Source organism: Musa acuminata, chromosome BXJ1-1 (assembly GCF_036884655.1).
Source record: "Musa acuminata AAA Group cultivar baxijiao chromosome BXJ1-1, Cavendish_Baxijiao_AAA, whole genome shotgun sequence".
Taxonomy (NCBI): domain Eukaryota; kingdom Viridiplantae; phylum Streptophyta; class Magnoliopsida; order Zingiberales; family Musaceae; genus Musa; species Musa acuminata.
In genome coordinates, this window is record NC_088327.1 from 36386625 (window position 1) to 36409626 (window position 23002).

Below are 23002 nucleotides of genomic sequence, written 5' to 3' on the forward strand. Positions count from 1 at the left end.
TGGAGGCATTCAGGAGTGGTGAAACAAAGGAAGCCATACAACCAATGTCCCAACACTTACACTGCAACATAAGCTTAATTATACAGTACAAATCTTTGTGAATCGTGAGAAAAGAATGAAAGGGTAGGATGAAGAATTAGCTCCATGAGATAAAAAGTAGACACCGCAAATGAAGAGAGAGAGAGAGAGAGAGAGAGAGGCTGGGGTACGGTACAGCCGGAGAGGAGTGCTATCGACCGGACAAGACCGACATGTCCAACGAATAGGATGTGGATAAGTGGCTCTCCAACCCTGAAACTGCAACTGCGGCTGCAGCCGCCGCACGTGTATCGCCGGCGGCTCCCTCGTCGAGAACGTTCGGCTCGTCGGAGGCTAAGATTCTGGAAATGATCATCTCCGTCTGCAGCGGCAATTCGTCAACGGCGATCCTCCGCTCGAGCATGTCCACCACGCGCGCCATGCTTGGCCGGGCCTCGGCCTTCTCATGGATGCACCACAGCGCCACATGCACCAAGGTTCGCACCTCTCTCTCGGCCGGCGGCTCCCCCCCGCTCTTGAGCCTTTCGTCGACCACCTCCATCATCCTCCCCTGCCTCACTTTCTCGTTCACGATCCTGGGGAAATAGGACCACTTCCTCTGGGAGGCCGCGCCGCCCCCCATCAGCTGCACGTTCCGCCGCCCGCTGACCATCTCCAGCAGCACCATCCCGTAGCTGTAGATGTCGGACTTGTCGGAGACGCCCGTCCCGATGATCCACTCGGGGGCCAGGTAGCCGCGCGTCCCCCGAATTGTGGTCAGCACCGTACTCTCGTCCTTCCCCATCAGCTTCGACAGGCCGAAGTCCGTCACTAGGGCCCGGAAGCTCTCGTCGAGCAGGATGTTCTCCGGCTTCACGTCGAGGTGGAGGACGCAGTCGCGGCAGTCGTGGTGGAGGTAGCTCAGGGCCTTGGCCACATCGACGGCCGCGCGGTACCTCAGCGCCCACGGCAGGCACTGCTGGTCTTCCCGGTCCCCGCCGGCGGGCGGGAAGATCCACTTGTCCAAGGAACCGTTGGCGACGAACTCGTAAACCAGGAACCGGGGGCCGCCGGCCACAATGCAGTAGCCGAGGAGGCGGACGAGGTTGACGTGCTGAATGCTGGCGATGGCAGAGACCTCGGCGCGGAACTCGCGGTCCCCGCGCTCCGCCGCGTCGATCCGCTTCACGGCCACGGACGTGCCATCGTCGAGGATCCCCCGGAAGACCGACGCCGACGAGCCGCTCCCGAGCAGGACCTGGAAGTTGTCGGTGGCAGCCACGAGCACCTCGATGCGGAACTTGATGGGGAGGCCCGCGACCTTGCGGAGGAAGCTGTAGTCGACACGGAGCTCCTCGCGTTCCACGGCCGATCGCCGCGCCATGGACATCTGCCTGCGGTCGAGGGCCGTGTACATGGCCAAAACCCACGCCAAGACCGTCAGAATCACGGCAAAACCCAACCCGAGGACGATGAAGAATACGAGGGAAGGGCCGAGGCAGAACCACAGGATGACGAGCAGGAACAGGAGGCTGACGACTACAGCAGCTGCAACAGCCTTTGCTCTCTTCGCCTCCATCGACTCAGACGAGGCCCATAAGCTTAGGTAGTGTTCAATTCATAATCCAATCTCAAATTTATCGGAATAATAATTGAAGTGGGGATCGATGTCTAACATCTAATTTCCCTATTCTAATATGGCATGGGAGCTTAGGCTGAAGACTAATCCTCTCCAGCAATGGCATGAAAAGCCTCATCGTCCATACATAAGTTTTAGCACGGATCTTAAAAGGTGTCGAACATTTTACAGCCACAAGCTAAAGCTTGACTTCCACACTACTTAAATCCAAGTCGTGTTCATCAATGTATCAGTCCTGACAACTAAATAATTCAATCGCATTGACTTGTTCGAATTCGAGTGTAACATCACCATAGTTTGGGTATGATTAATGCATATCTACTAGCCACCGAATGAATGGAGAAGAGACCTGGCTTGCAAACTGTAATGTTTAGCAATATATATTTATATCAAGACATATATATTGTTATGTTTCTTATAATGTTTTTGGAGTTTTGTCGGATCAAACAGATCACAATGTAAGACATCAAACTGACAAATCGAATAACTGGATATGACTCGTTAATAAATTTGATCCACGTCAAAGGTGGAAAAAAAAAATTCTTGAATCAATTATGCAAACTATTATCCATCACTTAGAAAATGGAAAATATCGAAAGTTCCAACTCATTGGCACGTCGAACCGAAATGACTCGAGACACAATAAACCCAAAAAAGGATAACTTACATGACGCTTTGTGAGACCTCGCTGCGATAGACTTGACCTAAGATATCCTAGTCAAATACATCGTCAACGTCATCGTCATCGTCGTCGTCATCGTCGGGAAGAGGCTGCGCAGCAGCAGCAGCCAACTCTGCTTCGTGCCTGAAAAAGATGTGGATAGAATAGGTTCGATGGTTGACATTATCCTATACATTTGAAACCACAAATGAAGCATAATAGACAATTAGAAGCATAATTGCTGACACTGGACATTACTCGAGTAAAAAAGAGTGCAACATTTTATAGTATATACAGCCACAGCAGAAGGTGCTTTGACTTTATATAATATGTAACATAATGATCTCTACTAGGTGATTAGAATATGATCATGATAACTGATAACGAATGTAAGAAAGCCATCGATAAATTAGACAAACCCTAATTCTAAATCTCCTGAAACCTTTTACAATGTCTGTATACCGTTACACTAAAACAGCATGTCAAATGACATTCTTTGTTATATAAAAGTTCACAATTCATAAGTATGGTCTTCTGTAAAGTTCTTACCCAGGATAACTCGATTATCAAACTAACAACCAATTTTGCATCAACTATTCAAAAATTGATTATGTGAATGAATTATCCAACGCAAATACAAGAAGTGAAAAAACACAATAACAAATGCAGAGAAAACATCTAATATAGATATCAAAAGTGCTTCACGTTGTAATCAATAATTAAAGAAAATCTGAAACCATCGAACAGAAATTGAAACAAGTTTCAAACTACTAAACAGTGTAACTTACTGTTTGCTGTGCAGCCAGGTCGATCTGAAGTTCCGGAGGTGCAAGAGCAGATGACTCTACAAAGTGAAGGCTTGGGTCCCTACCATAAAAAAATGTCATTAAATTTACCTTGCAGATATAATTCTACATGATGGATGCTTACACCAAAATGACTCTCATTTACCCTGCGAGTTTTCTAGCAAGATAAAGGAAGGACTTCTCAAAGTTGTAATTGCTCTTTGCAGAAATCTCATAGTATTGGAGGTTCTTCTTCCTGTGGAATGTAACTTGCTTTGCTTTAACCTACCTGTTTTTCACATCAACCTTGTTGCCACAAAGAACAATAGGAATATTTTCGTAGAACCTGCTCACAAAACAGGTTGAAGAATCAGACAGTTCAAAATGCAAGTGAAGAGGACAGTTTGTGCACATTCAATTCCAAGCATCTCGTCAAACAACCTGCATAAATCCCGGTGCCAAGTTGGAACATTTTCGTATGTTAGCCTGGCTGTGACATCAAACACGATAATAGCACATTGACCATGGATGCTGCGGACAGAACATAGGAAGAGTGAGGTTCAAAACAACAAAGTTCACAAGAACAGTTACTGCAATGGTACCAATGTGACATCACAATGGCAGAAAAAAGAAGTTCAAACAATTTTGTGTAGCCCTCAAGGACTACGACCAAAATTATAATCTTTAATATAAAAAGGCCAATTAGCAATATTGCCACAACAGACGAATCAGAATGAACAATTTAAATGAGGACAACCAATTTTAAAAATCCAAAAAACATCTCATTGCAGTAATTTACTGGTCAAATTCCCATAACATTGCATCAGATATACTTTGTATATCAGATTGGTTATCTATTTATACTGTGAATCATATTAAAACAAAATTCATCTGATCTGATCTACCTGCAATTCTGACAATTATGATCAATTACGAAATAGACTAGGAACTGTTGGCTAATATGCAATGTCTTTGTGATCTGATATGTACAAGGAGATAATCACATAATGCTGCTTGATTACCCAAAGTAGCATTTAGATATTTACACACCTTAGCAAGCCCTCTTGAAAAGGTAATCTTCTTAATGTTTGACGTCTCTTATGGGCCTAGACATAGAGCAACTTGTGTTTATACTGATTGTTCATTGTCTTCTTGAAATCGTGGCACATCTTAATTTTGCAGTTTTCCACCGACAACTCAGTTTTGCCTATCTAAGATGCATTTAACAAGAAACAATTCAATCAAATGCTGAAGGCAAAATAATGTTTTACAAAGTAAGTTTCATATCTGGTTAGCACAGAGAGCAGATTTTTCAGAGTCAAAAAAGAAGTCATGCATCACAATCACAACAGAACTATTTGCAACAAATTAGATTTCTGATAAGCTAATATACCTAAATTAGTTACATGGTACAATAATTTACTCATTGTATCTAATGCCAATAGCCTCTAATCATTTGCTTAAATAAACTTCTTATGAAGTAATTCAGCATCAAATGTGGGCTGGCTATGAGAAGATATACTATAAGAACTCAGTCCTTTTGTTTAGACATTAAGTAACAAGGTATGTTAATAGTTGCAGCTTGCAACACAGAAATTAACCATCTCGTACATCCATGAAAACACAATGATCAAAATTAAAAAGAATAAAATTTATGACATACTGGTATCCATCATGAAGACCACCAAATTTCTCCTGACCAGCCGTATCCCAGCAATAGAACTGGATCTTCCCACATTTTGTGAAGAAATCCAACGGGTGGACCTCAACACCGATAGTAGCTAAAATATAAGTATATCCAAGATGTGGCAACTTCCATGATACTTACACTCATACTTCTTCTAAAATTCACCAGTAAGATGCCTCTTCACAAATGTTGTTTTTCCTGTGCCAGAGATAAGTAAAGCATATACAATATATAAGAATTCGTTCTTGTTCATTCAAAATAACAAAAGGGAAGCAAAATTTTGAGAACCCTTTTGTATAGCAATAGAAGGAACAAGAGGTCCTAACTGTTACAGAAGGGATGTGAAGACAATGACGGGAAATGAAAGGAAAACAGAAACCTATGGTTATCATATTACATATTAAGAATGAACATAGCGCTAAATCCATGTTGATTCCAAAAGGCCAGTTTATAATCTAAACAATATAGTCAATGGTGATTTCCTAATTGTGACGACACAAAAAAAGATTAAATTCGACAAGGACAGAATGGCAAAAGCGTTTGATACCGGGGAGGATAAAATGCAGAATGAATTTCGAAAGAATATCGATGGAACAGTTTTTCAGATAGAAAATATCACAGTAGACAAGGAACGAACTCTTGAAGAAAAATCGCAGTACAGTTGTATTTGCTGGAATGAGTGTTTTGGATAGAAAAGGCACGAACTCACGATAAAACTTAAATAAGATCGAAAAATAGTTCACCATCAAGTTAAAATCACAAAGGGATACAGAAATTCACCACTTCAAGGATTATAAATGAAGATATAGAACAGAAATCAAATTACTCACCACTCAAGGACGCATCCAAGAGATACAGAGTTTAAAGGGGTTCTCCAAGAGATCTTCTGCCAAGATATCATCAGTTTCTAAAGTTCTTTCTAAGCCTTAAACACCAAAATAAATACTAGTGCATGAAACAACCCTTCATGCATAGGGAATTTCGAAATTAAGTGTTTTACAACTGCTAACTAACTCCTTTAATATATTCCTTGGTCATGAAGAAAAGCATCTTGTAATATCTTTAACTTTCTGCAGGGAATATGTTGATGAGCTGTCATATTTGAGTGGGCTGAGTTGAAGACTATGAGGTGATAATATTGGCTGAAAAAAATATCATAGCATCAGCAAGGTCCATATAAGCAGATTGCAGATTGTATCAAATTAGACACTCCCGTGTCAATCTCCCCTGGTTGAAAAAGACTTGTCCTCAAGTCCTTGTTTGTTTCGTCAACTTGATTGTGAAAATGACGTAAATCAGCAATATTAAATGTTGGGGACACTCCGTAATCTTTAGGTAGCTCGATCTTATATGCATTTTTACTAATTTTCTTAAGCACCTTAAATAGACCATCAGCCTTTGATTTTAATTTTTCAAATTTGTCCGGTGGAAACCTCTCCTTTCTTAGATGAATCCAGACCAAATCACCAACATTAAACTCCATATGTTTTTTGTGTTTGTTGGCAGCTTCCATGTACCTCTCTTTTTGCTTTTCTATGTTTGCTTTAACACCCTCATGTAGCTTCTTTATCTGCTTTGCTCTCTCATCAGCATCTCCACTAAATTGCTTAGTTGTCGAATGAGGGACGAAGTCCAAAGGACCAGCAGGATTAGCACCATAAACAACCTCAAAAGGACTCTTACCGATACTATGATGGATAGAACGATTGTAAGCAAACTCAATTTATGGAAGAATGAGATCCCACTACTTAATATTCTTGCCAACATAGCTTCTAAGCAAATTTCTCAAGCTTCTGTTTATTACCTCCGTTTGCCCATCAGTTTGTGGATGATGCGAGCTGCTGAAATTCAAAGAAGTACCCAGCTTCCTCCAAAGAGTTCTCCAAAAATGACTAAGAAATTTTGAATCTCGATCAGACACCATAGTTCTTGGAATACCATGCAATTTAACAATCTCCTTAAAATATAAATCAGCAATATGAGATACATCATTCGATTTATTGCAGGAAACAAAGTGAGATATTTTTAAAAATCTATCAACAACAACCATGATAGAATCCTTGTTCCTTTGAGTTCTTGGCAGTCCCAAAACGAAATCAAGACTCACTTCCTCCCATGGAGCAACTAGCACAGGCAATGGAGTGTACAATCCAAAATTTTGACTTCTTGTTTTTGCCAAATGACACACTCGACATTGCTTTACATGTCTCTCCACATCTCTAAACATCTTAGGCCAATCGAAGTTTGATTAAATAAGAGCTAGAGTCTTGTCTCTACCAAAATGTCCATCGAAAACACCACCATAAGCTTCAGCTAGAATTACTTGCCTCAAAGAACAAGAGGGAACACATAAAGCATTAGCTCGAAAATAAAAATCATCAAAGATAGAAAATTGTTGAAAGGAACCTGATTTACAAATTTGCCATATTAAGCCGAAATCTACATCACTCTCATAGAGATCTTTGAATGTTTCAAATCCAACCACTTTGACTTTCATTATTGATAATAAAGAATGCTTTCTATTCAACAGTGATTTAAAAAGCGCTAGACGCCAAAAGGCGCCAAGGTCCAAAAACACCCGAGGCGCTAGGCGCTCGCCCGAGCGAAGCGAGGCGCTAAAATATAAAAATATATAATATAATTAATAAATATAATTATTTAAAATTTTAAATAAAAATATGCTATTAAATTAAGAAAATCTAAGATACAAAATCACAATGTCACATTAACAAAAAGTTTCAAAATTCAAAACAATAAAATTTTACATCAAAATAAAAATTAACAACATTAAAATCAAAATAATATATTATTAATCTATTAACAGCATTGAAAATTAATCATTTCAAAATTTAAATAAACTTAATATTAAGAGTATACTGTATATTGAGCCTGACGGAGACACGAGGAAGCAGCAGCGAGTGGCGACAGCGGCGAGCGGCGGCAGCGGCAGCGGCGAGCGGCGGCAGCGGCAGCGGGAAAGGGAAAGGGAAAGGGAGCGGGAGGCGCGAGCAGCGAGAGGGCTCGTGGGAGGCGCGAGCAATGGGAGGGCTTACGGGAGTCGCGAGCAGCGGGAAGGCTCGCGGGAGGCGCGAGCAGCTGGAGGGCTCGCGGGAGGCGCGAGCAGCAAAAGCGACGAGCAGCGGCAGCGGGAGCAAGAGCGACGAGCAGCGAGATCGGGAGCCGTAGCGGTAGCGGGTTAGGGTTGGGTAAGGGTTATATCGGTTTAGTTGGTTCGATTGAACCAACTAACAACCGAACCAGACCTAAAATCCTAGTTCGGTCACTTGGTTTACCCAAGCGCTCGCCCGAAGCGCCCAGCGCCTGGGCTCGGGCGAGCGCCCAAGCGGCGCCTGTTTGAAGTGCGCCGCTTGGGACATTAGCGAGGCGCTCGGGCCTCACCTCGCCTCGCCCGAGCACCTAGGCGAGCACCCGAGCACCTCTTTCAATCATTGCTACTCAATGCGTCAGCAGCTACATTTTAAACACCAGATTTGTGCTTGATTGTAAAGTTATAAGATTGTAAAAACTCCACCCAAGCTGCATGCCTCTTGTCTAGCTTGTGCTAGTGATTAATGAACTTTAATGCCTCATGATCAGAATATGGGATAAATGGCTTGGCAAATAGATATTGACTCCAATGAAACAAAGCTCGATAAATCGCATAAAACTCCTCGTCATAAGTAGAATATTTCTTTCTCATATCATTTAGCTTTTCACTAAAAAATGCAATGGGCTTTCCGTCTTGACTCAAAACAGCACCTATTCCCACATTAGATGCATCACATTAAACCTCAAACACATTGTCAAAATTTGGTAGAACTAAGATAGGAGCTTCAGTCACCTTTCTTTTTAAAAGCTCAAAAGCATCATTAGCCTCACTAGTCCATTTGAATTTATCACATTTTAGACATTCGGTGATTGGAGCGACAATAAAGCCGAAACCCTTGATGAATCTTCTGTAAAAAGAAGTTAAGTCATGGAAACTCCTCACATCATACAATGAAGCAGGTGTTGGCCAATTGAGAATAGCTTCTGCCTTGCTTTGATCGATCATGATTCCATCTTTTGAAACAACATACCTCAAAAACACAACACTAGAAGTAAAGAAATCATACTTCTTTAGATTAGCATAAAGCTTTTGCTGTCTCAAAATAAGAAAGATCTCTTTCAGATGAATCATATGCTCTTCTTCGCTCTTACTGTACACCAATATATCATCAAAGTAAACTACAACAAATATTCCAATACATGGCATAAGTATGTGATTTATAAATCTCATTAAAGTGCTAGGAGCATTAGATAGCCCAAATGGCATAACCAACCATTCATATAAGTCTTCTGTAGTTTTAAATATTGTTTTCCACTCATCTCCGGGCCTCATTCTTATTTGGTGATAGTCACTCCTTAAATCAATTTTAGAGAAAATATAAGCACCACATAATTGATCAAGTAAATCATCTAACCTTGGAATAGGAAAACGATAGTTCACTGTGATTTTGTTGATGGTGCGGCTATCCACGCATATTCTCCAAGAACCATCCTTCTTGGACACCAACAAGGTTGGAACCACACAAGGACTCATGCTCTCTCGAATTAACCGCTTTTTCACCAATTCATCAACTTGCCTTTGAAGTTCTTCATGCTCCTTGGGACTCATTCTATATGATGTTTTATTAGGTATAATAACCCCCGGAATAAGATCAATGTGATGTTGGATGTCTCTCAAAGGTGGAAGGTCATTTGGAATCTCTTCCGGTATAACATCTTGAAATTCCTCTAGGATTGATTTCACGATTGTCGGTGTCTCCTTATATTGTTCATTCTCTTCTACTACCACTAAAACCATAACATGACCACCCTTTTCCAATTCTCCTTTGCATTTACCATAGGACATAAAAACGATAACTTCCCTTTTTGGTGCGTTGATTTCGGAAGATTATAATGGAGCTAAGATAATCTTCTTTTCATTCACCTTAAAAGAATAAGTATCTTTATAGCCGTTATACAACATCCTCCTATCATAATGCCAAGGTCTTCCCAACAGCAAATGACACGCGTCCATAGGAGCAACATCACACCATACTTCGTCTTTATAATACTTGCCAATAGAAAATAAAACTAAACATCTTTTGGTTACCTTGATATCATTTCTTTTTTACAGCCAACATAATTAGTATAGATATGGATGAGGGATTGTGTCCAACTTTAGCTTCTGCACCATCTCCAAAGATACCACATGCTCAAAGCTGACGCTATCGATGATCACCAAGCACACCTTGCCAAGAGAAGTACATTTAGTATGAAACACATTTTTTCTCACCCAACTTTCATCCTCGGCTACATAGGACACTTGTAAGTTACATTGCAATACAATAGACAAACCATGATCAGCATAAGTAATCTCCTCCTCATCATCATCGTATTTTGGTTCGTCATCAGCTTCATCTTCTCCTCCATCACTATGATCTTCAACCAAAGTTACAATCCTCCTATTTGGACAATCTGAAGCAATATGCCTAAAACCATAACATTTGAAGCATTTTCGGCCACTTGGGGTAGAAGAATTATGTGTTTTTTCGCTGCCAATAGATTCTTCACCCTTTTCTTGCACCTTCGATATCACCTTGCTTTGGATAGTAGGCTTGGAACTTCCTCCTTTTGTATAGCCTTCTTTTGAGCCGTACCGAGAACTCTTTTCAAACTTCTATTGCTTTTCAACTTTTAATGTCAGCTTGCTCACATCATTTAAAGACCAATATGGTTGCAATTGAAAAACTTTAGCAATCTCATACTTCAGACCTCCTAAGAATCTTGTAATGGTTTGCTCTTCTGGTTCCACAAGCTCTTCTTTTAACATTAGGTTATCGAATTCTGCAATGTACTCTTCCACACTAAGATCTTTTTGTTTAAAATCATGGATTTTGAGAAAGAACTCTTGTCAATAATTGTCAGGTAAATATTTTCTCTTCAGTTCTCTTTTTTTTTATTCCCATGTCACGATTTTACTCTTCCCCTCACGTTCTCTTTGTTTTTTTAGATTTTCCCACCAAAAAGATGCATTTCGTTTGAGTTTGAGTGCCACAAGTTTGACCTTTTTTTGTTCTGGTGGTTCATAAAAATCGAAAATTCTTTCTACTGTATTAAGTCAATCGATAAAGTCATCAATATTTATTTTACCTTCAAACTCTAGAATCTCCAATCTTGGGTTATATTTATTCTGTCACTTGTCTTGGATTTCATTTCTTGTCCGACATCTTCTCGACTCCCTTGGAAAAGGAGGTATATCATCATCAGAAGTAAACTCACGGATATCATTTTCATGCAGATTGTTTCTACTTCGAAGTTTTTCAATTATTTCATTTTTTTCTTGTAGACTACGCAGCAATCTTCGTAGTTGAAGCCTCAACAACTCAACATCATCTTTATGACAACTACCTTCACCAACTATATCTTTTCCATTCCACCTTGTCATGATCTATAGCCTTTAGCTCTGATACCAAACTGATACCAGGGAGGGTAAAATGCAGAATGGATTTCGAAAGAACACCGATGGAACAGTTTTTCAGATAGAAAAGGAACGAACTCTTAAAGAAAAGTCGCAATATAGTTGTATTTGCTGAAATGAGTGTTTTGGATAGAAAAGGCACAAACTCACGATAAAACATAAATAAGATCGAAAAATAGTTCACCACCAAATTAAAATCACAAAGGGATACAGAAATTCACCATCCCAAGGATTATAAACGAGGATACAGAACAAAAATAAAAAAACTCACCACTAAAAGATGCATTCAACAGATACAGAGTTTAAGGGGGTTCTCCAAGAGAGCTTCTGCCAAGATATCATCAGTTTCTAAAGTTCTTTCTAAGCCCTAAGTACCAAAATAAATACTAGTGTATGAAACACCCCTTCATAGGAAATTTCGAAATTAAGTATTTTATAGCTGCTAACCAACTCCTTTAATGTATTCCTTGGTCATGAAAAAAAGTATCTCGAAATAGTTTTAACTTTCTGCAGGGAATATGCTGATGAGCTGTCATATTTGAATGAGCTGAGTTGAAGACTATAAGGCAACAATATTGACAGAAAAAAATATCATAGCATCGGCAATGTCCGTATGAGCAGATTGTATCAAATTAAACACTCCCGTGTCAGCGTTAACAAGCAACCCCGCAATCAAATGACAGCATGAATAGGAAGTAACATTTGGACAAAAGACTTTAGAGAAAAGGAAATATTGTAGTCATAACAACGAATATAAGACAGAAATTACGAATCTTTCATACAAGCATTTTGATCCTTTAGCAGTAATCTCTCAAAACACCCAAAAATACAACACCACCAATAAGGAGTTCCGATATGCCCAAGTGACTGATCAAAGCAGAAAGAATAGTGTTCCCAATACAAGAGAAAAGATAGATATATGCTCGTGAAATCAAATGCGGAGAGGAATATGTGCACACACACAAGAACAGAGAGATAGAGAGAAAGAGACGGAGATCGAACCAGTTCCTCCATCACCGACGAGAACGAGCTTAATGCTCGCCGCTGAGATAAGAAAAATACCTAATCCGACGGCCGTGTGGTGGCGGGTGAAGCGTTCCTCGACTCGCGTTGTCTGGGCCAGAAGCATGGGCCCAAATACCAGTCGAACATCGCGTCTTGCGAGTCGCAAAAGAGTGGAAAACCTGATTGACGTCTTTATGATTCGCGCTCGACGATGATCTTGTGTGCCCACTGATGCTTCCAGACTTCCACATGTGCGCCCCACGCGTCATCGAAATGATCATCAACCAGAAAAGGAATATGGAGTAGAAACTAAAAAAGGAAATGATAATATGTCGAATAATTTAGCAGCTAAGCGCGTTGACTGCCGAAAGATTTGGTTAGCCTCGTGGATTACATCAGGAGCACGAGAGCAGACGAACTTGGTCAACCCCACAGGAGATCAGTGATATGATCATAAAAAGGAGGAATAAAAATTGGAAGGGAACACCGACCGTTTCCCGACAGCTGTAGCCACTGGTTTACGCGGACGTGAAGATGGGCCCCACGAGACAGTTGCAAAGGTCAACTGGCTTTTTGTCAACCCCAAATCGCCTCCTCTTTTCTCGAAGTATTATTAGATTTAATATATAAATCAAGACAATTTCACCTAAGTTGTTTTCATGTGAACAATTAAATTTTTATGATTTATTTTTACGGAAAAAATGATATTATTGGTTGGTAGTTGGTTGCCTGGTGCACAAGCTTATAACAATTATTACTTGGCGAGGCGTGCTTGTGATCGTAATGTGTCATCATAGCACACATAAGTCCTTCCTCGAGCATCTTTCTCTCTTTATTTAAACGCAGCATCACGAGTTTCCGTGGCATGTCAAGTAAGCATGCATGCGTTCGCACTCCCCATCATAATGTATTCCCACCATCAAGCCTGATAAAATCGATTGTAGAATAGGAAAGAAATGACAATAACATGAATTAGTGACTCTAGTAATTGACTAATATAGATGTCATTTGATGTCGCAATTAAGCATATGATTTCTTAGATTATTCCTTAAGAGTTGGTTCTCCCAAGATTACGAAGATTTGTTTGTTATCACAAACTTAACTGGTTTTACCTATATTGTTTGGCAATATTGTGTGTTCATCCGTAAAATGTTAATCTCATTGAAATCTCTTATGGTCTTTTACGGACCTACAAAAGAGATGACGGATTAAAGAAGATATTTAATTCGGGATCCATAAGTAGTCATTTCAGTAAATACTTAATAGGCAATACAAATTATAAATATAGATCTGAATGGTCGCACAATAAGGTGATCCACTACAACCAAAAAGTCCCCACAAGTGCCCATATGACACTGTTGCATAATAAAGCAATGAACTAATCGTAAATACTATCCCAAAGGATCATCTAATTATATGTCACCTAGGCAGCTCTTGGGTGCTATAGTAGCTAACACTCAACACCGTAGAACTAAAAAACCTCCAAAATGGCTACTTGAATGGTCTGTTTCTAGGTAATTTTATCTTTACACAACGACTGCACACAACATATGTTTACAAGTCTAAAATGACCACTAGAAGCCAAATAAAATGGGGCTGGCTTATTGTAAGCTCTCTACATGCTATGCAAAGCATAAACAAAATCAAAAGATATGAACATACATGAGCATTATATCGAACACTTTATTTATAACTTTGTTTGTCACATTCTTCTCCTCTTATTCCTCTAATTCCCTCATCGAAGCTTTTGCGGATGCTGCAATGCCTTGCCTTTGTTGAATATTTAATCTTTTACTTCGATTGCAAGGTGTCTCTTGGTTTCCAACTACACTCCGTCATTGTAGTTGAGTAGTCAAACTTTGATCTGTCACGTTATTTTCAACTCCCCAATGACTTTGACTCTAGTGTAGGATTAGTCGAGTTGTGTTGATCCTTGTTAGTTCTTATAGATCCTTCAGATGAAGGAAAAGACCTTTCTTATTATGCGTTAGTCTCTTAAATGTCTCATGTAGCTTGGCCTATATGGATGTCTGTTGGAGCTTTAACGAGCATTGTCTCGCAGACTTTCAAATTTTTGGGATCTTTTCTCTACAAAATTTGACAATCGATTCCTCTTCTACTTAGTTATCACCTTTAAGTAAGTTCACATTATTTCTACTTTCAATTAGTATTTTATTAGGAAATGAAGCAAATAGTCTACTCTCGATAACACCGATCATCATTGGTGAGGATTTGATTTATTATCTTCCGTTAAGTTTCTTTGAAGGGTCTTTAAACCTATGTAAAACTCTTTTACTAGATAAATAAAAGAACTAGAGAACTTGATATTGTCCATTCTCTTAAGAGCTGAGAAGGCAAGTGTTACTCAGCTTCGCTCACCTCCTCGAGGGTTATACTTCATGCATCGAGCTGGTTACTAGCCTTCATCTACTCTTTGCTTATACTTCTAAAGTACATGAAATATTTACACTCCTTGCATTGAGTTAGCTATAGTGATTTGCTTTATTATTGCCATCGAACTTTTAGAATAGAAGAAGTTCTGCTTGAAAAAAATAAAATTTTGCCTCAACATAGAGTAAGTTTCCATTAGTTTTGGTTGCCTCTAGAATTATAACATCTTCTCTATCATTTATATCACATACTCTTACGAGTAGAAAAGGTACAACACAATATATTACCTACTTTGTTCTTTAATCGAGCACTCCTGTATCAACCCGAAGTATTATACTTTTGGCTATTTTGATGAGATACCTATTGACATCGATTACGAAATTCACTAGCCTCTACCCTTTAGTCTTGTCTTGGTACTTAAAGTTTACCTCTATATTTTATACCTCTTAGGCCCCTTTCACGACTAAGCGCTCTCCCTCCATGAGAGCAATAATCGATGACTCCATAAAAATCTCGTCTCTATGGTACCATGGCACTATCATACCCATGGCCCTACTATTCGTCTCCTTGCATCTATGTCCATTTCTTTATGATTAGTAGATCCGCATTTATGGTATTATGACACTCCTCCGAGTCCACCTCTATTTTAATTGATGCTTGGTTTTGGGTAGTTGAGTCTTTTCGGACTCGCTTCCTCACCCTTTTCGGCCACATACTTTAATACAGTTGTGTTCTATAAGTAGTTCCCTTTAGTTGATGGAAAGATAGACTACAATTATCATACATGACCTCAACCATCATGTTATAGGACTCATGTCGATTTTGTTCTTCTTTGCTTCCTTAGTAGTAATGTCCACTTACTCGATTTTGTCCTTTGACTTGTCAAACTTCTTTAAGCGAATATGAGCTTTAGACCAATCTAACTCTCTAATTGCTGTAATCATACCTCTGTATCATCACCCCCCCATATGGGACTCATTAGTATTTACACTTAGAATTTTTACTAATACTTCTCTCATGTATATCATATTTGTCTCGAATTGTTCTACCATGATCCGTTGCACCATGCTGCCTCCTGTTGACATCTCTATTGCATTCTAATATTTGTGGGATGAACTCAGACTATAATCTCTACTAGTTACAAGTATCGTGTAAGCTAATCACATGAGTGATGACACATGTGACATGCTGCATAATTTATTTTATTATTATTATTATTATTATATTTTTTTATTTTATATTAGATAATAAATATATATTGGTTGGTTAATTATACTTCATCGTTATACAACAATTCCATAATCCTAATCGTGTATTTAGTCTTTAGACTTGAAACATCAAAGATGTCTTATTTGAGTACTTCGTTCTTTGATACTATATTTATAAGTTTGGAAGTCCCCAATTTAATAAAGACGGTTATTGGAAACGATATATATATATATATATATATATATATATATATATATATATATATATATATATATATATAATATGCCAAAATGAAATTAATGCTCATGACTTGTATGGATTTCTTCCTGTAATAAGTCTAAGGTTACGCTATGAATTGTGATTGAAAGCAAAAGGGATATCGAGATTTGTCCAAAAACCGCGAGTGATTGGACAAGGGCCGATCGCCAATCATTTGAGGCAAACCAGATAGGTATGGGTGCATCGAATACGGTCTTTAATTCATATCCTCTTTTAACTTACAATCAATCGTGTACATCTCATCCATCCCCAAGTTGGATAAACCCCCGTTGACTACATTCTTCAATAATATAAAAAAATCAATAAATAAAAGAAGGGGGCTTCATTCTTGCGGCGTAATGTAATCATGAAAAATGATCTTTGACTTTTCTGATGCAACCAACCAGCAGCAACTTATAGTCCACGGCAAACAATATTATGTGAATTTTTGTTTCCTCTTTCATTTCAAATCATTTTTGGGTACATGGCCGGCAAAATGTAGGCATTTTCATATGTTTTTGTTTTTTGGTCCTCTAATTATTTTTCGTTCAATATATTATCTGTTACTCTCTACCTGAATTGGATTCGGAGTCAAATGACTAATTTGGATGATCGATAGAGTAACAATCGAGCAATAACGATTTTGAAATGGATAATCATATATATATATATATATATATATATATATATGAGAGAGAGAGAATATAACCACAGAGGAAAGCGAATGTCGTGCAGTCGTGAAGGTCTTCTCAAAACCGTTCATCAGTCTTTGTTTGAATCTCAGCCGTTCATATATCCAGATAAAAAGAAATATTAAAAATACGAAGGTCGTTTCAAAACCGTTAATCCGCGTTTTTCTAAAAATCTCATCCGTTGGTATATTTAAATAAAAATAAAAATATAAATGCTTTATAGAATTAAGATTAAGATAAAAATGGGATGAAATGAAAAGATGAAGAAGCTCGCATTCCCACAAACAAATGATAAAAGACCATGGCCAGCTGGGAAACTGGCCCTATAAATATCGAAGGAACAGCCGCCTTCCGCTACCCAACTGAAGCCCTTCGAATCCTCTCCTTCCCTTCCTCCGATGGAGATCATCTTTGGGCCTTCCATCTTCGGATGATGAGGAGAGCGTGAGTGAGAACCATCAAAGCATGGTCTAGAGAGAGAAAGAGAGTGTGGGGGAGGAGTGGAACAACAGCGATGGCGGAGAGGCGGAAGTCAGGGTTGTTCAACGTGTCGGTGCCGACCATCTGCGTCCAGGAGGCGGAGAGGGAGCTGTCGAGGGACGGCAGCCATTACAGTCTGTCGAGTGGCATTCTCCCCTCCCTCGGCGCGAGGAGTAACCGTCGGGTCAAGCTCCGGTCCTTCATCGTGTCCCCTTACGATCGAAGATACAGGTGTTGTTCTCGCTCCTACTGCTTCCCCCAAAGATCGTGAGATATGGAATTAGCTAATGATTTGTTGAAATCGAGATTTCTTTTGCTTCTTCTTTGGGAAGATCAAGAAGGAAAAGGGGATGCCTTGACGCACCTTTTTCTTTTGTTTGCAAGTGTGCTCTTCCGTGCCGTTTCCTTTTCGTGGTTGGTAGGTGGTCAGATGTGTGATAAAGGACAAATTTCTCCCCAAATCGATTGGTGTGGATATGGATTTCTTTCGGAGTCATTCGTTCGTTTGCCTTCCTTTTGAGCTTTTCCACACGAACAAGGAAATGGAGTTGTGCTTGTCCGCTTAATCCTTTTGCTTTCTTCTCTGTGAGAAGGAAAAGGGAGCAGTGTGAAACTAGAAATTTTATCTGGGAGCCTTTAGTTTTGTATTCATTGCTGATGTTAGAATTGTTTCTTGCAGAGCATGGGAGACTTTCTTGATCATTCTGGTCATCTACTCTGCTTGGGTATCTCCTTTCGAGTTTGGGTTCCTTGAGGATTCAAGGGGCTCTCTTGCCCTGGTAGACAACATCGTCAATGCGTTCTTTGCCATCGATATCATGTTGACCTTCTTCGTGGCCTACCTCGACAAAGCAACCTATCTGCTTGTCGACGATCGTAAGAAAATAGCTTGGAGGTACTTGCACAGTTGGTTTATTCTCGATGTTGCCTCCACAATCCCTTCTGAAATCGCCAGAAAAATGCTGCCTCCTAAGATCCGATCTTATGGATTCTTCAACATGCTACGGCTTTGGCGTCTCCGGAGAGTCAGCGCACTATTTGCTAGGTTTGTCTGCCGTGCTTGATGCCGTGCTTTTAGGCTTCAGTCGGTGGCTTCGTTCTGAAGTAATATAGATTGGCACCTGACTGATGACTGCTTATTTTATTGATTTTACAGGCTAGAAAAAGATAGGAACTTCAACTACTTTTGGGTTCGATGCGCAAAACTTATTTGTGTAAGCAATTTCACCTTCAAGTGGTGGCTTTTCTGTGCATTTCCTTGTGTAGAACTCTACTGATAGTCATTTCTTTTTTATCTCACAGGTGACAGTATTTGCTATTCATTGTGCTGGGTGCTTCTATTTTCTTCTTGCTGCAAAGCATCATGATCCTAGCCAAACTTGGATTGGTGCTTCCATGCCAGATTTTCATGAGCAAAGCTTGTGGATCCAGTATGTAACGTCAATGTACTGGTCAATCACCACCCTTACGACGGTCGGCTATGGTGACTTGCATGCTGAAAATATTGGGGAGATGATTTTTAACACTTTTTACATGCTCTTTAACCTTGGATTGACAGCCTATTTGATTGGTAATATGACCAATTTGGTTGTTCATGGCACTAGAAGAACTAGAAAATATGTAAGTTCTTTCATGAAAAATTGTGCTGCTCCATAAGCAAGCAAGAAGCTGAATTTGCAGTTGATATTTAATCTGTCTATGTTATTAAGGATGTCTCTTGGATTGCAGAGGGATACTATTCAAGCAGCCACAGGTTTTGCACAGAGAAACCATCTCCCTGAACGGCTGCAAGACCAGATGATCTCACATCTCAGTTTAAAGTTCAGGACTGATTCAGAAGGGCTTCAGCAGCAAGAGACTTTGGATGCTCTTCCGAAAGCAATCCGATCCAGCATTTCTCACTATTTATTTTACTCTCTTGTTCAAAAGGTGTACTTGTTTCAAGGAGTTTCTCAGGACCTGCTGTTTCAACTGGTAATGATTATAAATGTCAGACTTTCCCGGGTTATCTCAGTTTTGCTGCTACATGAATGTTGCTCTCACATTGGCATCCTTTCGTTGGTTTGTTTGAAGGTCTCCGAGATGAAAGGTGAATACTTTCCTCCAGGGGAAGATGTGATCTTGCAGAATGAAGCACCTACAGATTTTTACATACTAGTGACTGGCACTTTGGTAAAGAAATTTCCTTTTTCAGAAGTATTTTACTGTTGAATCTAGGATCACAGACTAAAAAAATGTTCTCTATATATTATGTTTCTAGTAATCCTTCTTAGTTGCCACAATGCTGATACATGGACTTGCTTTGCAGGAGGTAATAAATCACAAGGATGAAAAAGAGGCAAGTTGTTTGATTAACTCCCCTAAAAATATATTTACTTGATTTTGTGATTATAAATAGTATCATTGTATAATCCATGATACTAAAGCATTTACATAATAGTTTTCTGAAAATCTTGTGCATATTCTGCAGATTGTTCAGGTCGCAAAAAAAGGTGATGTCCTTGGAGAGATTGGGGTTCTTTGTTACAGACCTCAACTGTTCACAGTGCGAACAAGATCGCTGTGCCAACTATTACGTTTAAACCGAACTGTCTTCCACAGTATCATTCAATCGAACATCGGGGATGGAACAATAATCATCAATAACTTTCTACAGGTTAATATATGATAGTACAATTTATCGGATAGTTATAAAATCACCTTTCACCACTTAAGTGTTGCGTATTTGGTAGTTAATATATAACATTAATATTAAGTATTACTTATTATTACGCACTATTCTGATACAACTTTTCATGGTACAGCATCTCAAGGAGCAGGTAGATGATCCTTTGATGGAAGGACTTCTAAGAGAAACAGAAAGCATGCTGACCCATGGCCGATTGGATTTGCCTCTTACTCTATGTTTCGCAGTTATCAGAGGAGATGATTTGTTGTTACTTCAACTGCTAAAACGCGAATTAGATCCAAATGAGTCAGATAACAATGGACACACAGCACTGGTCTGAATACAATTATTTTGACATCTCTAATCTTCATTCATTTATATTATCTAAGATAACCAGAGGTTGACTTCATTTCATTCTTTTGTAACATTTAGCATATAGCAGCATCAAAGGGAAATGAGCATTGTGTTCATCTCTTGCTAGATAAAGGGGCAGATCCCAATCGTAGAGGTATGCTGCAAACTTGTTCTTAAACCTTGCAAGTTATTAGATTCATAGTTCCTCTGCCATGGTATTATACGCATGTAGAATTTCACTTCATCAAAATGGTGTGCCTATCCTTTTAGGTGCCAGCATCATATTAGTTGCAAAAGTTAATGGCTCGACAAGCTTTAGACTTTTGCATTACAGAATTCTATCATCAAAAGGGTGTCACTATCCTTTTCCCTTTGCAGACTAAACAATCATATTTAACTGTCATATGCATGCAAATTCATACGTCTTCCTCTTTCTAATTATTCGGTTGCTATTTTTAATTAGGCATGATAATGATCTCATGACTTCTCACTGGCATCCTCATTCTTGCAATGCTTAGTCGCCCTTAATTATGCCTAGAAGATAATTAGATTCGCTGGTAGTGAACTTTTAAACAGACCATCTTATGCTTGTTTGGTTGTCTTCATTCATATATAGACATGTTTTACTTACCCTATTGTTGCTCTAAGCCATGCTTTGCCTGCACGTTTCCTTTGTATCTGCTACTAGGCTATCATGAACCACAATAGTGTAGTTGATCTTTTTGAGTAAAACTAATGATCCTTATTATATCTTTTCAGTCAAAGAAATTTGGTGTTTAAGTTTGAAACTACAAGATTGCTACATTTGAAACGATTGCTACAGTAAAACTTCATATGCATGTAAAACCCAATCAAGTTCTACAAACTTGAATTCAGTAACATCGTTCACAATAATTTAGAGTTCATGACTCAAATGCCTTTTGACTATCCTTATTTGCTGGTCAATCATGTAGTAATATAGAAAGTATGTAATACCGTATCGTACCGGTGGTTCGAGGTTGGCTCGGTATGGTACGGTACCGGTGTACCAAGCGATACATCAAAGCGTACCGAGCGGTACACTATGGTGTACCGAATAATTTTATATATTTTTTTATTACTGTAACACTCTAGCACTGCTACAGTATAGCACTGTATCACTGTAGCGGTATCGGACGGTCCACGTACCGGTATGTTATCGGATTGGTACATACCGCCTGTACCGGACAGTACCATTCGGTACTGCATACCATGGTCTAGTATGCACCATGGCTGCGAGGATCTAATTACTTTCATCTAAAACTCAAAGATCACCTCGATGTAAACCTGCAACATCAGCTTCATTTCTTCTTGGCTTTATTTCTGCTTGCCAATATGTGTACCATAAACATGAAACAGATTCAGAAGGGAGCGTTCCTTTGTGGGAGGCCATCCTCGGGAGGCACGAGCAAGTGGCAAAAGTACTCAGAGAGAACGGCGCACAACTCTTGTCCGGCGACATGGGCCTCTTCGCCTGCACGGCCGCAGAGCAGAACAGCCTAGAGCTGCTCGAGGACATCATCCGGTACGGAGGAGACGTGACGGCGGCGGCCAAGAGGGACGGTAACACAGCCCTCCACCGAGCCGTCTGCGATGGGAACCTGCAGTTGGTGGAGTTTCTGCTCGAACACAGAGCCGACATGGACAAGCCAGACCATCAGGGCTGGACTCCCAGGAGACTGGCGGATCAGCAAAGCCACGACGAAATTAAAGCCCTGTTTGAAGGCAAGAAAACCTCGGATCCCATCTCTGGCGCACCGCTCTCCTCTGAACTGAGGAGGTTGAGCAGCGAGCCCATCGTACCTATCGTGGCCGATGCGATCAGGCCGCCATCGCAGGACGGTCCGCAGGAGAAGAGCGAGCGGGCACGGCGGGCCAACTTCCACAACTCGCTCTTCGGGATCATATCAACTGCCAACTTCGGCAGGACGCAGGGCCACAGCGGCATGCTCTCGTCCGTCGCTGGCCCTCCGAGGCCAATGCTTGGCGGCAGGGGCCGTGGAAACCAACGGCGCATGAATCTGCTGCGGGTGACGATCAGCTGCCCCGAGCGGGACGAGGCGGCGGACAAGCTCGTGCTGCTGCCGGATTCGCTGCAGGAGCTCCTCGACATCGGGTCGAAAAAGTTTGGCTTCTCGGCAAGCAAAGTGCTCACGGCGGATGGCGCCGAGATCGATGACGTGAAACTGATAAGAGATGGTGATCGTCTCGTTCTGGTCGGGGGAGGTTCCGTCGCGGCCACGAGACATGATTGAAACACGCTTCCTCAGTGAACTTGCTATGTTACGAAGACCGCATCGTCCATCACGTATAACAGGAACTCAACCATTGAGCAACCTGACCTGAGCTTGCTGCAGTTCTATGAGCCACTTTAGCAACACTGGGTCTCTTCTCCTTTTTCTTTTTCTTAAATGCTTCACGATGGATGTAAGGAGAGTTGCAGAAGAGTTGTATCTCGTCCTTCCCTTTCTGTCTGTACATGGGAGTCATATGATCGATCTTGTTAAAAAATATTTCTCATTCAGCTTATGAGCTTTTCAGTTATTTTGACACTCTTCAGGAAATAAAATCAAAGAAAATAATGCTGGATTGATTGAACATCGCTGCTCTAACAACCGTCTGTCGGGAAACG

At 40.2% G+C, this 23002-nt stretch overlaps 2 protein-coding genes across 4 annotated transcripts; one reads left to right on the forward strand and one right to left on the reverse strand.

The window, feature by feature from the left end:
- Positions 1 to 36: 36 nt before the first annotated feature.
- Positions 37 to 2040, reverse strand: LOC135678268 (probable receptor-like protein kinase At5g20050). Of its 2 annotated transcripts, XM_065190874.1 has the most exons (2): positions 1524 to 2040; positions 37 to 1412 (listed from the first exon to the last, which is right to left on the reverse strand). In XM_065190874.1, the coding sequence occupies exons 1-2, from the start codon at positions 1595 to 1597 to the stop codon at positions 230 to 232; spliced, it is 1257 nt and encodes a 418-aa protein (XP_065046946.1). In that variant the 5' UTR covers positions 1598 to 2040; the 3' UTR covers positions 37 to 229. The 2 variants fall into 2 exon arrangements, with proteins under 2 accessions (XP_065046946.1, XP_065046939.1); XM_065190867.1 differs by having other exon boundaries at positions 37 to 2040.
- A 15142-nt stretch (positions 2041 to 17182) lies between these two features.
- Positions 17183 to 22899, forward strand: LOC103973331 (potassium channel AKT1). Of its 2 annotated transcripts, none has more exons than XM_009387865.3 (11): positions 17183 to 17561; positions 18010 to 18375; positions 18487 to 18544; positions 18633 to 18950; positions 19059 to 19304; positions 19404 to 19502; positions 19639 to 19668; positions 19801 to 19986; positions 20135 to 20332; positions 20431 to 20506; positions 21730 to 22899. In XM_009387865.3, exons 1-11 carry the CDS (start codon positions 17365 to 17367, stop codon positions 22623 to 22625), a joined length of 2670 nt encoding a protein of 889 aa, XP_009386140.2. In that variant the 5' UTR covers positions 17183 to 17364; the 3' UTR covers positions 22626 to 22899. The 2 variants fall into 2 exon arrangements, with proteins under 2 accessions (XP_009386140.2, XP_065046962.1); XM_065190890.1 differs by lacking the exon at positions 17183 to 17561 and adding an exon at positions 17801 to 17915.
- The last annotated feature ends 103 nt before the right edge of the window (positions 22900 to 23002 follow it).

Excerpts from the sequence above, each read along its gene's own strand:
- LOC135678268 (XM_065190867.1), bottom strand. The coding sequence starts at position 1,597 with ATGGAGGCGAAGAGAGCAAAGGCTGTTGCAGCTGCTGTAGTCGTCAGC.
- LOC103973331 (XM_009387865.3), top strand. The coding sequence starts at position 17,365 with ATGGCGGAGAGGCGGAAGTCAGGGTTGTTCAACGTGTCGGTGCCGACC. Across the intron at positions 18,951-19,058 it reads CTAGAAGAACTAGAAAATAT|AGGGATACTATTCAAGCAGC; the intron begins GTAAGTTCTTTC and ends CTTGGATTGCAG. Across the intron at positions 19,669-19,800 it reads ATCACAAGGATGAAAAAGAG|ATTGTTCAGGTCGCAAAAAA; the intron begins GCAAGTTGTTTG and ends CATATTCTGCAG.